Here is an 18,233-nt window from a genome sequence, read left to right as displayed (position 1 = left end):
CAAATGAGCAGACAAGAACATTAATTCTTTTGAAATGTAAAATAATCTTAGCAAGACTGGGGCTAGTTGTTACACAAATAAATATTTCTCATTGTTTGTTTGTTTTTGACAGTCGTTTTCTGAACATAATCCTTGGCTACAAAAGACTATTGAACATTTCTACCATTTTTGCTCAGGAATAACGATACAGTTTGAACACACATTCTCGTTTTACCCTTTTGTCCTAGTGAATGAGGTAAGATGAATGTAACCGTTTCAACAGTGAAACAATTATTCATAATATAACAAGTTTAGTTGTTAAAAGAAACAACTTTGTGTAACTGGACTTTTGTGGGCCTGTGTTTTGTGAATCAAAACTCTAAAAACATTTCAAATGGAAACAAAGTGCATATTGTAGAACCTGCCCAATATTCTAAATACAAAAGCCAACAAATAAATAAATAACAGCACTGATTCAATCAAGCATGCCAAGCTGTTCGAAACTGATAACAGTCTAGAAAAGTTTTATTTGTTTAAACTATCAATCACGAATCATTTAATTTTCCCCATCCTCTATTGTTTTGTAACTACATTATTTGTAATATAATCAATGCATGCACAATAATACGACCAAAAGAAAATGGAAAGGGGCATTTCTGCACTGTGCGCAGCACGAGCGCCGGATTGATCCACTTCAAACACGTGCTGTAAAGCGGAAACAACAGACTGAAAACAGAACGAGAAGCTTTCGATTCTAGACATTAATAATCCAAACAAAGACCTGAGTTTGTTGTCGTCTTGGAGCTTCACAAAATAACGCGGACGCTTGAACTACACCGTTTATAAGAATGAAACCGTAGTTGGGATACATCTTTACAAAACCAGACGACGTAAGCTGTTTCGATGTTCAAACGTAAACATCCGCCGAGCAGTTCCCGTCCATGTGTCAGCAGCCTCTTCACTGTGCTACCCTTGTTTAGAATGAGTGTATCGGTCCAAAACAGAGGACATGCCATTCTCAGCTAATGGTCAGTTAAAATACAACTTGAGTTGATTTAGTTTTAATCACAAGTGATTTGCTAAGCCGTCAGCGTTAGCAAAGATGCTAATGTGTTAGCATGCGAGCTAACTTGTCTACGAGAGCTGTGTGTTTGTGTAACTACAGACTCGACTATGTCGTTTGACAGCACAAATAATATTCAGTCCATCTCGGCAAACTAATGCTACAGTTTCACAAGCGGACATCCTTATTATGGGTCTAACGTTACTGAACTTAGTTTTTAGTTCAATTGGGAAATGCATAGATGTCATTTGCCTCCTCCTGGATTTAAATTTTGTGATTGTCAGCTCAGTGATTCAGCTGTTGGTGGCAGTGATCTCCTTTATCAATAGTCTGCCCATGCTACTCACAAATTCAGTGTCGGAGTGCTGGAATCTCAGTCTGCTTTGCATCATCACCATGAGGGACGGAGTGACCGTTGTGACCCATAACATGTTCGGAGGCTGGATCCAGCTGCTGGGGGGGCTCCTGGAAAGCTTCAAGATGATCGGATACCTGTCTTCGCATCTACTGCTCCGCACCAAAGAGCTTCTCCATCGTGGACTGTTGTCGGGACACAGTTTGCTGCGCCAGGCCTGGGAAGGCTGTGGGATTGTGTTCAGCTTGCTGCTGTATTTCATCAACACGATCATCAACTTGCTGCTCATAGGCACACAGAATTTATACTCGGTGGTGGTCAGCACGGTGGAAGCGGTGTCCTGCCCTTTGCAGAAAGCCCTTGAGCTGACTTTGACGGTGTTGACGTTTCTTTACAGCAGTCTTGTCGGCACCTCCATCCTGCTGTGGACGCCATGCAGACTGGCGATGGAGTTCCTGGGATCCGTGTGCCATGTATTTGTGAGCACTTTCCTGCTCAACTCTTACGGGCTGCTGCTCACGCTGATCATAATCGTGAGTGCCACCATATATCTAAACCCGATGCTCCCACGACTTGTGTTTTTGCGTGTAATCAACTACATCAACACTGTTCCCATCCTACAGCGTCTCCAAAGGGCTCTACATCGTCTCTATTTGCTCGAGAGGAATGTGTGGTGGCAACTGGCCTGGAATCGCAGCCAGATAATGGTTCCTGCAAGGATGGAAATGGCTGAGAGGGACGTTAGACAGCCTGATCCCAACCCTGAGCCTCAAGTTGGCCTAGATGTGCCGGAAAATACACCTGAGGATGCCCACCAAGTGGACGAGTCTATAAACCCGCCACTTCCCAGTTCAAGCACACACAAGTCACTCCGGAAGTTTCCTTCGCAGGACAGTTGCAAAGGCCCTCCGGCTGACAACCTGCTGACTCTTCTGCAGGAGCAGGAGGAGAGGAAGAAGTGCGTGATCTGTCAGGACAGCACCAAGACCGTCGTGCTCCTACCGTGCCGTCACTTGTGCTTGTGTAGAGACTGCACCAACATTTTGCTCAGCCAGCCTGTCGACCAACAGAACTGCCCCCTGTGCCGCCACATGATCCTTCAGACCATGGACGTGTATCTCTGAGGGAGGCATTTAGGGATGTGTTTCTGTCATCCTCAGGTTTTTTGAGCGCCACTGTTCTTCAAATGTGGGAAACCACTTGTTCCTTTATCATAGATGATCATTCCACTACTGTTGCTTGTATATAGATTTGAATCACAACCTTTTTCTAAATCGTGATCGCGAGGCTGCTGACTGTGCTTTCTTATGATTTTATATTCATTGTCACTTTTTTCATCCGCTTCTAGAAGCAACACTATTTTTTTCATACAGCAATATCACATGAATGTAAGCTTTGTATTAAAAACATTAAAACGGGATGTTAATTCTTAAGATCGAAGATTTATAATTGTCAAGTGTTTATTGGGAACATTTGTATGCTACAATACTAATGTTGGGCCTTTAAGTATGAATTGTTGTCTACTTGATTTGTTTCTTGCCTGACTTCATGGGAACTTTTGAAACCGCACAATAATCCACAAGTAATTAATGTCTTCAGTCCAGCAATAAGTGTCTTGTGAAGTGTAAGGCTGTATTTTTATAATATGCAGCTCCATCATTAAGAAATCTTTAACTTCAAACCATTCCAAAATGTCCTTTTATCCATAATATTACATTTTCCAGTGAAAAAGTCGTCATGTCTGAATCAGGAGAGAAATATGCACAGATTAAGCAACGTTTACGAGTGAAAACAATCCAAATATTTTCTAAACAAATATGTCGGTGGATTTTGATACAAGAGGACTACGTGGGATGGACTTTTTCATTGGAGAAAGTGTTAACCTTGCCAGAAATGGTAGTTTAAACTTCAGATGTTTCTTACAAACATGCAGCTTTTCAGTGTTAATTGATGGATTGAAGTCTTATCAGTTACCTGTGGATTATTGTGAGGTCTATAAGGATTATTTGTATACTACAATTAATGTTGGGCCTTAGTATGATTTGTTGTCTGCTTTTTTTTTTGTCTGACTGTAAAAATGATGAAAGGTTTCATGGGAGCATTTACAACATCATATTGTTTTTTCATGATTTTTTTGTTTTGCATACATTGTAATCATTCCACTAAAGCCGTTTTGCACTCTTTTTAAATGCAAGTGTCACTACTATATTTTCCAAACCCGTTCTACAATCTGATGATGTTTTTGTCATTTATTATTGAACATCATTAAGGGTCTCTCACTGCTCAAGTGGTATTGATTAATGCATTTTGAGATCGAAATTTTGTGCTTGTGTTTTTGTTTTGAGAGACGGTAATTCAATTCAGTTGCCGGTAAAAACAGAGTTGCAGAAAGGCTTTTAGCTATGCTATTTTGGAAAACATTGTATGTATACATTAGAGAAACAAGGTAGTACTACAGGTTTTTCTGGTTTATATCAATTTTGTTTGGTCTTACATGACAATTCAAAACCCATTCAGAAAGGCACGATGCGCAAGACAATCAGGTGAATTTAATAGGAAAAAAATGCATTTGCAAGGTCCATGCAAGCTGTTGTCCTTCTTAAAATATAAAAATGACTCCCTTTGCCTTTCTGTCACTCTCAATTCTGCACAAAGCAGGTGACAAGCACTAACCCATGGTTTATCATTGTAATTTTAAGGTTTTTAAACAAGCTGTGATTTCATTCCATATTAAGCCGCAAGCCTTTTGTATTCTTGTACCACAAATGTTTGTTTTCTATGAAGGTCTCCAGTGATGCTGTTTGTGGGTAGAGCAGATGTCTGTCTCTCCAGAGGCCTGGATAAAATCAAAACCACATTCACTGACTATACAAATGAACAATAAACAGTATTTGACTCTGCGGTCGAATTGTCTTTGTCTTCAGCACAACTTGTAGTAGTTTAGTCATTGAACTAAAATGCAATTCACAACAATGTCTCTGATTGTGATGAATGACTTATTCAACATCTAAGCTGAGATTTTAAGCTGTTGATCGTGAGCGTGGGACTTTATGAACCAGATAGTATAATGAAGGCCATTTCCTCCAGTTGTTCAATCATTGGAAGGGAGTTTCCTGAAGCCTGGTCCAGTGTTATCATGCTTTACAATCCATCTAGTGTTCAAACCAGCTATATTACCGATCAAACTTAGGATTTTTAATGGTTTAGAAAAAAAAAGTTATCTTATGCTCACCAAGGCTGCTTTTATTTAATGAAAACATAGTAAAAGCAATAATATTGTGTATCACTTTGAATATTTAAAAAATGTAGTACATGGAATTGTATTCCTGTGATGGCAAAGCTGAATTTTCAGGATCCATTACTCCGGTCTTCAGTGTCACATGATGTTTCAGAATCATTATAAAATGTTGATTTACTGCATGTTTAAATAAAAAGCAATTATTTTAAATTCTAATAATATTTCACAATATTACTATTTTTGCTGTATTTTTGATTAATTAAATGCAGCATTTATTATCTTAAGAAACTTTTGAGTGTGTTGGTATATAGTTTAAACTCAAAGATTTTAAATGTGGTAGAGAAGTAGCTTTAAGTGGTTAATTTGATAAAATGTGTGTGAAATGCATGCTTTTTCTGTAAGTATAGAAAGAGGCACATTCAGCACTGGACAGCTCCACATTCCAACATTTTTAGCAAATGGAAATCAGAATCTCAAATTGTTCCCATAGTACTTACATTCGGATGTGTCTTTCATATCTGCTATCTTTAACTGCATACTTGAGAACAATGCTTTATAAATAACCTAAAGCTTAGGAAGTGAGGCAACATGATGAATTTAATTCAATCATTTTAGTAAATTGTCCTATTTTTTAAAAAGAAATAGTTCATTTTGTTCCTTTCAATAAAATTAAGCACCACTTCATTCATTGACTGTTCACTGCAGTCTTTAGAGTAAGATATTTTAAATGCCTTTTTAAAAACACAATCTTGTTAATTTAGATTATAGAGTACGGGATTATAATTTCTAAGCATGTGGGAATTTTTTAAAACATGTTTCTCATTTGTTTATTGATTGATTTGAGTCTGGCTACAAGTTGACCTTTGCTCCCTTATATGTAAAGGTCTGCACTCTGACTAACCCTCAAACAAATTTCCATGTAAGAGGAACATTAGCTCTTCAATTATTCACGACAAGTAGATAAACATGAAGAAAATATGACAAATTCTTCTCTATGACATAATTCTCTTAAAAGGTTAGTGTACCCAAAAATACAAGTTCTGTAAAGTTTGCTCAGTTTAGTGTTTTATTAATATTATTGATGTTTTAATGCCTTTATGACCTTATTGTATCTTCTGCCTTTTGGTTAGTTTCAATGGAAGGACAGAAATAAATGTTTTGTTACAAATATTAACCTAAATCTTACGAGTCTGAAACGACATGACGGTGTGTAATTGATGACAGAATTTTCATTTTTGTGTAACTTTACGATGAATCTCACAAATAGACAGTTCATCTTGAAATTCAATACTGTTGTAGCATCTAGAAAGAGCAAAAGCGTGATACTGTACCCTCAACATTTCTATAAACTTACTGAAAAACAAGCACTTGAGACCCTGATACTCATGCCATGGATATACTCCTCTAAGTATAGCAAAGCTAGAATAGACTCCGCTCAGTTCAGAGAGGTCATCCAATTCACAGTGTGTCTGGCCCCAGGCCCACTGAACCAATATGAGTTTATTTTACAAATAGGAAGTCCAGTCTCGGGGTCAATAGGAACGTTCCTGTCTCTGAGAATGAGAACGGGGAAAACACCAGTTCCTCACACCCACACAAGACGTCCACTGCACAGGGGACTTCCATTACGCCTTCCATTATACACAAAATTCCACAAAGATTTGGCAATTACTAAGTAAATGGAGAGTAAGTTAAAAGAGGCTAATTTTGTGGAAGCAGTACATGTACATTCTTATTATAGTAATGACAATAACTGGGTAATAACTAAGTTATAATCCTAAACCTAACAATAACCTAGTTTATTTTACCCAGTTCTTTCTTAGGGAAGTGTTTTTGAACTAGGCCATGCATATGGTTTCTGTATGCAATTATCGTTCATTAGCGTGGTTGTGATGGAGAAAGAACGCCCTCTGCTGTTATTAAACCAAATATATGAACAAAAATATGAATTGGGAACTTACGGGCAGTCCTCGTGGATAATGAAAGGACGCCCTCTGCTGATATTAATAAAAATGTAAACACAATATGTTTAGTAACAAAAGCATTAGTGCTAAATGATAACACGTTCGGTATCTGTGGTGTTATTTAATATAAAAAAACAACAACAACCAAATAACTAAAAAGAATTTACTTTATCTTGAGTTTAGGTTTTGTAAAGTTTTAGGACATGTACTATATAGTAGATTGTGTACATGGCATGGTATATAAATGTATATACATATAGCCTATATTTGCATATATATGCAAAAGATATATCATTTAATTGTTAGTCATTATTCATTTGTGCGATTTAGATGAGTACTGACTTAAGTATTCAGTGCCACTCAGTTACTAATATCACATACATAATTTATTCCACTTTGCATTATCATGGCAGAAAAAAAAACATAAAAAATTATCCTTAAAACACATTTTTGCAAATAAATCTGGTGTGCAATTCAGATTGCTTTTAGAATCTGGACCTTTAGACACTGTTTTGATGTTTTATATGCCTGTTAAATCGGCTCTATCAAAGCCTTCCATTAAGACCAATAAATAGTGTTGAGAACAGTAATGATGAAAGTATTTGGGAGTTCTGGACTCTGATTCAAACGCCCTTCTGAGCTCGTTTTTATCTGGTTGAAGAGCTCTGCTAACAGCTGTGAAGGGGGAAGGCCATGACCTCATGGAAATGAACTGCACAAAGGGAGGATACAAATGTACCTCTCATTATTCTCAGTGTTACTGCGAAAACATTCCGTGGACGTCTCTGCCAGAAGCCTGGGGAAAATTGGAACTGCTCGTCTTAAAACAAAAACATGCAGAAAAGGTGGCGAAAGGGAAGAGAGAATGAGGGAAAGAAAGAGAAGCTACGTTTAGACAAGAGTCTGTTTCGTTTAAACAAAGTACAGGCTTTGTCTGTAAAATAAGGTTTGTTAACTGCCTGGCTCAGCACACATAGGCCAAACACAAATCATGGATACTGGCTTTCTATAAACATACAGTTTGTATTTTAAAGCTCAGTCATATTAGCGAAACTGGCAAAGAAGCTCTATTGTCAATACCAAAGTAATTACCACTTACTCAGACGTCACTTCTGAAATAAACATCTTCCTGTTGGTCAACAAAGTGAATCCATGTGACCATAATGAATGTGTGTGTAAATTTTTTGCCCTCACGCAGATTTCCAGTATATAAAGCATCTACGCTTTTATGATGCTTCTGCATCCATTTTGAAGCTTGAAAGTCCTAAAGTCCACATTCATTGCAATTGTAATGGAACTGTACATTCTTCAGAAATATCCATTTGTGTTCCATAGAGCGAACAACAGTAAAACTTTGTTTATATATTTGTATATATTCATACCAATATATAGTTAAAAAAAAAAAAATCTATATTTTACAAGATAGCAGAGTTCATACCACAACTATGCTTATAACGGCGAAAAAAAAAAAAAATTCCTGGGCTGATGATTGATACCAACACTGACAGCCAATCAGAATCCACAAAAATTTAAAGAGCTCGAGCATTTTTGCAGATGACACAACTGCAGCACGTGTTAAAAATAAATTAACACAATGTGTTTGTGCATTGGTGTGATGCTAATATAGTTAACTAAAATTATCATTCTTGGTGTGACCAGCCTTCATTCAGGTTCGGAACAAGATGAGAGTGAATAAATAATTACAGCATTTCCTGTTAAAGCTTAAGTATTGCTATAAATGCACCATGATGAAACCTGAACCGCAGCTCACAGTTTCCCGGCAGTAGAAATGGCTTTTCCTTGTAACATTTACTGACGAATTAGGTAATTATGAGAGTCATTTTTTACTGAAGTCATATTCCAGAGACGTGTTGGAAAGTATTTATTGTGCTTTTTCACAAAATATACACGGCCATCAGAATAAACATTTTCTGTAAAAACAGCAGAAGGTTTTCTTTTTTAGTATTTTCCTTTTTTATATTTCATATTTCCAAAGTAGTAGTGACATTAATGACTTTCAATCTTGAATTACTTGCATGGAAATACTCCTGTAATTATACTCTGTATGACTACATGTGCTTATATCATCTGTGCAATACTGATCATAACTGATTCTAATGAAATTATTGCAAATGAAGGCCAATCAAAGGCCTTTGTCTTACCCATGAAAGTGTTTTACTAATTCATAAAACCTGCATGAGACGGACAGAAAGTTATTTGCAGTGTCTAATCTATGCAAAAACAGCAGAGTTTTTCCAGTCCGAGTACACTAGGAAACCAGTGAAAGTGCTGTCTGTCTTCGAACTGGAGTAAAAGCCGGTGTACTCGCCCAGGGCCATCTGCACCCACACCTGATCTCCTGGAATCAGGTGCACTAGTGTTCCTCCAGACAGCGAGGCTGGTTTGGACCAGTTCCCAAAGATCTGAAAGTAGGACGCCACAGTGTGTCCGTTCTTTATAAGGTCAAACTGCAAGCTGGAGCGGTACACTGTGGCATGAACAGCGAAGTAGTAGACGCCCGGCACTCTGCAGGTGAATCGTCCCGTCTCGGGATTGTAATCCCCCTGCTCATTCAGAATGATTTTGTCAAAACGCACTGCATCTCCTACCGCCAATGGGTTTGTGCGGGATTCAGACAGTTTGGCGCTAAAAGCAGATTTGGGGGCCACCGCACACTCGCCCGGGGTTCCTCTCTCTCCCTTTTCTCCTGGATCTCCTCTGTCTCCCATAAGGCCCCTCTCCCCCGGATGACCTGTGATAAGCATCATGGGATTTTCATGTTTTATTATTGACATTCATTAGATACTGCAAGGGATGACACTTTTTTTGTAGGCCAAAACCTGGGAATGAGCACTTTAGCACTTCCACTTCCATCATTCTGAAGTCAATGTGTTTTTGGTTGAATGACTGAAATGAGGTCTGTGGTTAACTCAAGCTCGTGATTGTGGGTAGGTTAATCGTGGTGATGTTAAAGTATTGCAGTGGTGTACTTTCTTTGCAGCCTACATTTAGCAATGGGATTTAGGCTTTAAAATTCAAGTTGTGTTCATTTGTGAATATCATAATCAGTAATAAAGGGAAGTAATAAGGGAACCAGAGTGATAGTAATTTCCTTAAAAAATCATTGCTGTCATCCCTGCAGCACTCTATATGAGAGGAGAAGGTGAGGAAAACATCAGTGAGGATGTTATTTTTGTACCTGGTTCTCCTCTGTCTCCTCTTTCCCCTTTCTCTCCGGCTTGAGCGTCACGACCATCTCGTCCATCCCTGCCAGGCTGACCGGGGCTGCCATGCAACCCAGGGGATCCTGGGATGCCTGGGCTTCCTGTGCACAAACTGGGGATCTTGTTGTCTTCGAGTGAGTTAGAACAATGCACTGCAATAACAAGCAGCAAGGAAAGAGGCCGTGTCTGCAGAGATCTCATTGCTCAGTCTGTGGAGAAAAGAACAAAATTGAAAGCAAAAGTTATAAACTTGTATCTTGTTTCAAGCCGATTTCAGCATTAGGGAGACTGAAAATAGATGTATATGTTATGAAGTCTGAACATAATGTGAAAAGCAGTAAAGCACAACTCTGAGAGTTGCATGATCTCACTTCCCAGTCAATAGGGTGAGTATGCCAAGGGAAATTTGACAGTACATCATAATTACTAAAGCACAAGCTCTGCGGTGTAAGTGTAAATTCAGATGAAGAAGACTTAGAAATATTGCTTAAGAATTCATGTCTGATAGCCTTTAAATGTGAAGCCTTTAAAAAGCCTTTAAAAGATGAAGCAGCACCATAAAAGTACCAAAATTCTGACTTGGAATACATATTACAATTATTAAGTAATGGATCTCTGTTATAGTGATTTTGTTTATTTTAGAGTCTGACAACCTTAGTCCTGGCCAGAATATTCTTATATAAGAAAGTTTGAAATGCACAAGGCTGGGTAAATGATGGTGGTTTATTTTTTGGGTGAACTATTCCCATTTTGTCAGCTAATATGAAGTAGATTCTTCATTTATTGCAAATAGTCTTGTGCAACCAATAAATTCCATCAACATAGTTGTTAAATAATCAACACAAGAATTGCTTATAACAGTAAGAACTTAAAGTTATTCACACTGCAGTGCATGCTGGGAGCTCCAACACTAAACAAATCAGCAATATTTTCCAATATAAAAAGAGAGACACCATTAGGGGAAATATTGCTGTAATAATATGCAGTCTCTGTAGATTTATATAGTAATTCACATTTCCTACAAAAGCTCAGTAAACTGGAAATCATCTGCAGTGTGAGGGGTTGAAAACCTAATTTTTATAGTTAGTTGGTGAATAACGATAATGCTAATTACTATAATACATTTTACTGTCAACCATCTGTCATAGATGAGGTGCTGAAGGCAGTCAATAATCAGGCCTCAAACACACACAGTCTGTGCAACATGGACTTGTACATTCTCGTAATTCTGCCTGGAACGAAGCATTTCCAAGATTTTATGCCTTGCCGTAAATCAGCAGGTTCTGTTCAAGTCTGCCATCTGTCAAACAGCTGTTTCTTATAAGTTGAAGAGAAACTGCTGATGATTTACCTTGAGAAATGCAACCAGATCAACAAAGCATTCTTAAAAAATGTAGCAGAATCAGTTAAAGCACTGGTATCTTTAGTTCAATAGAAACATCTGTTCAAGGACATCTGGACAGTTATCTCTCAGGACCTTGTTTATGTAGTTTGGTTCTCGATGCTTAGAGCAGCTCAAACTGTGAGCCATGTTAGGACATAAGAGGAATGACTGCCAAAGAGTGCAGAACTGTAACAGAATACCCTCATTCCAGTTTCCAAACAAAGCACATTACTCACTAGTATGCTTCACGCTGTTTATTACTGAAGCATTGCGTTATTGTGTACAGGACTGTCATAATATTATTGCAACAAAATATTAACATTGGGGTTCATTCCCTTAATATAACAGCATAATTTATACTATAATAAAAATTAAACTTTAGGTTGAAATATGGGAAGGATCAGTTTCCTCTTCTGTGCTTATTTTTGAAATTTCAGTGCATTATAAATGGGTCTGCACTACCATTATTCATAAATTAGTTCACTCTCAGAAAATAAAGGGTACAGAAGCTGTCACTGGGGCAGCAACCTTTTAAAAGGAATATATTTTATACCTTATTGACCCTTAAATGGTGCATACTGGTAAATTAAAAGTAGACATTGGTACACAAATGGTATTAGGTATTGTAAGAAAAGTGAATTTCTTAAGTTTTTGAATATTTGCCTTTAGAAATGTGATTTGCAGGAAACACTCGAAGTAAATGAGCGAACTGAGATTCGGAGTGAGCAGTAATAATAAACAATCCTGACAAAAACAAAAGTTACGTAAGAGATTTGATAATCTTTCCATTTAGAGAGACACTGATGTTTTTTTCCATAGTAAAGAAAATTACTGGTAGTCAAAGTGAAATAATATAGTTATCTGCAGTAAAATGTCTAAATGGTAAACGGTCTACACAAACAATTTAAGAATGTTCCTATACAAACAAATCAAAATAATTGACACTATTAGTGAAAGCAGTCAGACCCCTCATGACTAAACTAATTTTAGCTATGGGGGGAAAAAAGATTAAACTCACCATTTATGTTTTTTGAATCTTCACTGGATTGACAGGATTGAGCAGGCGAAAAAGAAACGAGCAGTGAAACTCTTTTCTTTGCCGTCCAAGGCGTCTGGGAAAAAGTGAGCACTCCTAGTCTTCAGAGGAAATGGGAAGCTATTGGAAGCCAATTAGAAATCAGGAGGCTGGGAGATGGGGAGGGAGAAAGAGGGATCATCCAAGGGACGGAGACGAAATGTTTGTAGCTTGTCCAACTTTATAAGCATAAACAGTATCTGATACAGTAGAGCCCTAGAGAAGGGGTCTTGGGCGCCAGTGAACAGTCTGGCGAGACCCGTGTGTATTTAATTAGAATGGGGTTTACAAAGGAATGATGCCAGTTCATTGTGGCCGGCGAATTTGTGAGAAATAAACCGTTTGGGGATTACAGCCCTGTGGTCAAGTTAGAGATTGAGCTATTCTTGCTTTAACAATACAAAGCATACTTTCTAAACATTGTCAATGATCATGTGATATGACCACTTTCTATAAACAAATCTTCTGGATTTATTGTCGCCACATCAAGAGAAAAAATAAATCCTGATTGCATTTGGAAAATGATGTGGTTATTTCGGAGTTTAAAGGAACAGTGAAAATCTGCAGGCAGAATGAAAGATGGTTGGATGTGCTGATGTGGGTGGCACTTCAGACACATGGTTCTAGTTACTTTGGTAACTTTATTTAGATGACAAAGCATAGCTGCCCCATTAGGGATATGCAGGCCTTCTAGAACACTTATTCAGCTTTTTAAATCTAATGGCTCATAAACTACTTCAGGGAAACTGCCAGTGGCTCCTTGTTGTCTGTAGGGTTTCATGAGACCAGGTACTTCACATTATGAACAGCTGGCTGAAACTAGACACCCTTTTCTTGATCTATTGGTGTGAATGGTTTCAGTAAAAACTTACGGTGTTCTTAGTAATGTTAGATTAATTTCTTTCTTGCATCATGATTACTTTTTAATCATTCCATCCATTAAAACGAAGCATGGCCTTTGTTTTTTTGATGCTGTACAGTTAAAAAAAAATCCTTTGCATGTAAAACCAAGATATGTTTTAAATTATGACAGGATGACCAAATTTGTTACACTTCCAGTTTATAGCAGACTGAAATAAGGAATAAACTGTTTAAAATAAACTCTTTCAATGCGATCCTTCAGATGTTAAATGCAGAGTTGTAGGTGCTACACATAGACAGAAATAGCACATTATTTTTCATGTTGTTGTTGTTTTTTCTTTATCTGTTGTAGTTCCTTCGTGTTGGTTAACATGATTGGTTGGGTCAAGTTTCTGAACAACATTATTCAACACAAAAACAATGTTTGTTTTTTTTAGCTCCTATAGTTTTTTTTAACACTGAAAATTTCCATTGCACAAAAAGTTCTTAGTTGAAAAAGGTTCATCAGGATTTTTAGGTTTTTTGGGGGTCCCAAATTGCTGCAAAATTCCCTTTTGAAACCTGTAAAATACTTATTTAATACTAGGGAGGTAAAAAGACAAGATATCAAGTTTGAGTAAACAAGACATGTTTATTATTTAAACTATCACTTAAATAAAAAAAGTGCATAGAAAATAAACATGATTAGAAATTTTCCTTTTTACAGTTGTTATGTACAATTATTTTCCTCATTATACATTCATCCTTAAGTAGTTTGTGGTTGAATATTTTAGATTAAGATTTAGATTTTCCTTCATTTTTCTGTAAAATGGTAAAACACTGATGGGGCAACTTGGAGGAAAAAACAAGAAATAAAAACCTTAAAACTGTCTGTATTAACATCAACATGATCTCTTGAAGCTACAGGGGAAAGGAAGTGTTGGTAAGACAAAGGATCTTTGAGGAACCAAGAGAAAGGAGTTCAAATCTCTCCCTCTCAAGACCTTTCTGACTCCTAAAGTAATTCCGATGGTCCACAACTCATTTCTGTACAAAGTGAACCATGTTAAAATTCCAAAAACAGGGAGCGCAGTCACCTGCTCTCAGGAGTTTTACCTCAGTGTACATCTAGAGATGTTTGCAGAAATAAATAAATAGAATGGTTAACATTACTCATTACAGAACATCACATAAGAAAAAGTACAACTTAAGATCCAATAGGAGAGAGAGGTATAGGTGGACATGGCTGGGTTTAGGCAAGGACATTTTGTCCTGATGTCCACAAACTGTTAAAAATGTACAGAGTAAAATAAAGCCAATTACAACATCAAATGCAAACAAATTATCAATGCTCAAAAAGTTTACAACCACATTTTACATGAACTCGTTTCATAATATAAATACCGCTCCTTTCCGAAAAAAATAAAATAAAATAAAAGTTAAAACAAAGACAAAAAAACTGCAATGCTCCATTGAGGGAACATACACAGGCACAGGAAAACTGGTACTTGATCTTGATATTAAAATGATGCACATTAGTTACTCTAAAGTTTATCTGTAACACAAAACCATTATAGATTATACACTGAACATTGCAATTAACCATTATGAAGCTGCTGTTTGCTACTGTTACTAAGTTTGTCTGTCCATTCCGTATATTGTGTAGATATTGAAGTACAAGTTACTATTCATACACGTTTAGTTTAAATATATCCATGTATATTTTGTATACATATTTACTGATGATTATAATTACAGGAGAAGGTGTGGTACCACTTGCGTGGTGTGGAAGAGTAAAGTCCAGGAAAACCACAGACCATGTCTGCTTCTGAAACACTGACCGAGCGCTGTTATACCAGTTTATGGAGCATCTGACGTTGTATTGATGTCTGTGCAGGAGTCTATTACAAAGCCCTTAGTATTAGTAACTGCATTACAAAAAAAATATATTAATAAAATAAAAATCTTATTATTTCGTTAGACTGAGCAATAGTTTCTGTAGAACCCTGCTGTATAATCCTCCTATTTTATGCAATAAAAAGCTGTCCCGTATCTTCCCAGCCTTTCATGTTGAAAAAAAAAAAAAAGAATCAAAATCAAAACAAAACAAAATTTGACAATACATTCAACAACGGCCTAGCTGCAGAGTTCAGCACGTCCTGTTCCACAGGGGTGCCGGGGCGAGAGGAAAGTTGGGCGAGACCCCCACAAGAATCCCTGAAAAAGATGGCTAAACCACAAATTCTGATCAGTATAAACAGGTATACGAATATGAGGCAGCAGCCAACAAATGTTCAATGTGAGGAAACGTACAGAACTCTGATCTTCAGTGCCATAGTCAAAAGTGAAATGCTGGGATTGGAAAAGTCAAAATTATTGCAGCCAGGTACAGTGAAGGCTGGAGGGGGTCTGCAGTGGCCAAGGAAAAAAACTGTTTTAGAGTTAAACTTACGAGGCAATTAGACACAGAGGAACTGGCCTTGAAAGCGGCTCACTAAGGAAGCCACGGTCGCACAAAGCAGCTTCGTCTAGAGGTATGTACAGATCCCAAGCCATTCTTGTGCTACAGCATCCCTTTAAAAACCATCATAACTTAACAGAAGACATAAAACGAGTCTCAAATTTTAAGTGGAATCTGTTTGTGCCCTAGTTAAAACAGCTTTGAATGTTTCTCCATAGTCTGGAGCTCCTCAGCTGACTGTCCGAACAAGTTCTAAACACCCAAAAAACTACATTTACAGAGAAGGCACCAAACTTCTGATCTGAAAGACGGAAGAACCATGGAAGAGCAATCCACAGAACATCCACAAAAGTAAACAAAAGCCACATCTGCCTTAGCCTTATTCAAATAGGGGTCAAACTAAACTCCAGCTCTGAAAACGGCCCAGATGGGAACAGGTGTGGGGAGTGTGGACGTCTACAAGAAAACGAAGAGATGACACGAGCAAATAATGTGCACTGACTGAATGGCTGGCTGGAGCGTCCATGCAGTGCCAAGGCAACATGTGTTGAAGACTGGGAAGAAGACTGATCTTCAGTGCACAAGAACATGAGGAAACAAGAGCCCTCCGCCCTCTCCTCCTCTATATATATAGTGCTTTACAATTAGTTTTACACGGGATAGCCTCTGTGGCGATTCCTTGCATTACACCAATCTCTAAGAAAATATTTTGATATAACAAAATATATGGAATAGACTTTGGGACTTGTCAGTTGCTAGAATGCTAGAGAAGGATTTCATGCATCTTTCCTCCAATGCAAAGAGGGACTTTTAAGGGAAGATGGGCTGTTCTTGCATGTGATTTTAAGGCTGGTGAAAAAAAAAAAGAAAAGAAAAAAAAAAAGAGGAGAGTCACTTAAAATCGATCTGCACTTAGAAAAAGCTCACTTAACCTACACACCAATTTGAAATGTCAATGCTTGACCTGGCTTGGCAATGAGAGCCACTGGTGGACCGTACTCTGTGGGAACAGTAACTGCTTCAATCTTTGGAATAGAAAGAAACATTTGGGCTAAAAAACAAAACTTGAGAGAGTGCTATAAAAACAAACCATTAGTGTTCTATATCGATTCTTTCCTACAAAAATGTTGATAAAATAAATACAATGTATTATAAAAAATATAAATACCATTGTTAAGTGCTATTCACCAATGAGTGCTTTTTTTTAGCCATTTGTATAGAAAAATATACATATTATTTACATTATTCAACGAATGATATTTCTGTCAGTGACATGAAACAACAAAAATACTTCTTAAACTGCCTTAAAAACGTAATCTTATAATTTTTTACACAAATACGGGCCTAGAGACTAAGTTAAAAAAAAAACTCCCTAATGGTGAGACACAATAGCTGGTAACTGGTAATAACAACTAGACTCACTAAAATCCTATGAGATTTTGTTACAACATGCAAATTATACTTCTTTGCAATACAATACAATTAAGCTACTTGCTCTCTCTGAATTACTATAAAAACAGATAGTAAATAAAAGCACTTTATTCGTCCCCCAGATCTCAGAAACGGTCCATTAGTCAGTCCACCAGGATCTCAACCTGCCAGCCGCACATCCCATAAGCACTTCATTGCCTACTCTTCATAACACATTTCTTCCTACCATTGACAAGAAAAGAACATTTACCATTTTTCTTCAAAACTATTCCTGGGACCACTGCTCCCCCTAGTGTTTCCCCTCATCATCTCTCCTATGAGATATTTACAGTGTCTTCCATACAGAGAATCAGGCCCAGCTTTAGCAAGGACGACCACGGATGCTCTGAAGGCTTCGATGTACATTCAAAAAGTAAGATATGTCTAAACAGGTCAGGCTAAAAAAAAAAAAGATTATGTACCGTCAATCTAAAACATTAAATCTTTCCCTTCCAAAATTGCACTTTGGTGTAGAATGGAACAATGTGGCAATTTTTCAGTAATTTGTCACACTCAGTAAATAAGGGCAGGCCAGACTCGACTTATTACAAATGTAAAATTTTTTTAAAAAGTTACTTAAATTTTTTTTTAACAAAAACTAAACGGTAAAATAAAAGATCTGATATAAAAGTTAAGAATGAGGGGCACTAATCTCTTAAATTGGGCATTAATAAAGGGGACACAAGGGCAATCTTCTCCATTGCGACTCCGCTCCGCCAACTTAAGAGGCACAATACCATTAACCTTCTGATAACCTGAGCCTGCTTCAGTGAAAAAAACAAACAAACAAAAAAAAACATCTAAAATGTCTCTTCCCTGGCAAGAAAACCTCTTGATAGCATTCACAGACAGCATTAGCTTGTGAGTTTGCTTTCAATTGAGGAACTTGCGACACTTCTTTGCCCCGCAGTTGCAAGGCAGCTTATTGCCTGGTTCTTCGATGGGGAACTTGTAATCGTACGTGAGCTCCTCGCCTTTATAGATTCTACGTGTGGCGAAAATGACAATGTGCTTCTGACCATCAACACTGACCACGCGGGAGTAGCAGTTGGGCTCACATGAGTGGTTAATGAATCGAGCTGCATTGCCATGCATGGTGGCGTCCACAACCTCATAGTCATCGATACGGAACATGTAGCACCCAATGCCCTAAGTAAAAACAAAAAAAGACAAATCCATG

General features: G+C 37.5%; 3 protein-coding genes across 6 annotated transcripts in view; 1 reads left to right on the top strand and 2 right to left on the bottom strand.

The window, feature by feature from the left end:
• The first annotated feature begins 657 nt into the window (after positions 1–657).
• On the top strand, positions 658–4,297 carry rnf26 (ring finger protein 26). 2 transcript variants are annotated; one of them, XM_026282348.1, is made up of 2 exons: positions 658–1,930; positions 2,021–4,297. In XM_026282348.1, the coding sequence occupies exons 1-2, from the start codon at positions 1,232–1,234 to the stop codon at positions 2,519–2,521; spliced, it is 1,200 nt and encodes a 399-aa protein (XP_026138133.1). In that variant the 5' UTR covers positions 658–1,231; the 3' UTR covers positions 2,522–4,297. The 2 variants fall into 2 exon arrangements, with proteins under 2 accessions (XP_026138133.1, XP_026138132.1); XM_026282347.1 differs by having other exon boundaries at positions 658–4,297.
• Positions 4,298–8,538: 4,241 nt separating this feature from the next.
• Positions 8,539–12,365, bottom strand: c1qtnf5 (C1q and TNF related 5). The gene is made up of 3 exons (XM_026282346.1): positions 12,226–12,365; positions 9,799–10,032; positions 8,539–9,351 (listed from the first exon to the last, which is right to left on the bottom strand). The coding sequence occupies exons 2-3, from the start codon at positions 10,022–10,024 to the stop codon at positions 8,831–8,833; spliced, it is 747 nt and encodes a 248-aa protein (XP_026138131.1). The 5' UTR covers positions 10,025–10,032; positions 12,226–12,365; the 3' UTR covers positions 8,539–8,830.
• Positions 12,366–13,754: 1,389 nt separating this feature from the next.
• kmt2a (lysine (K)-specific methyltransferase 2A) overlaps positions 13,755–18,233 on the bottom strand; it is a 41,232-nt gene continuing 36,753 nt past the window's right edge. For all 3 annotated transcript variants that reach the window (XM_026282343.1, XM_026282344.1, XM_026282345.1), the window contains exon 35: positions 13,755–18,202. In XM_026282343.1, coding sequence (XP_026138128.1) covers positions 17,927–18,202 — 276 coding nt within the window. In that variant the 3' untranslated portion in view covers positions 13,755–17,926. The remainder of the gene's footprint in view (positions 18,203–18,233) is intronic.

Source organism: Carassius auratus, chromosome 15, assembly GCF_003368295.1.
Source record: "Carassius auratus strain Wakin chromosome 15, ASM336829v1, whole genome shotgun sequence".
Taxonomy (NCBI): domain Eukaryota; kingdom Metazoa; phylum Chordata; class Actinopteri; order Cypriniformes; family Cyprinidae; genus Carassius; species Carassius auratus.
This window is presented reverse-complemented; position numbering and strand designations above follow the sequence as displayed.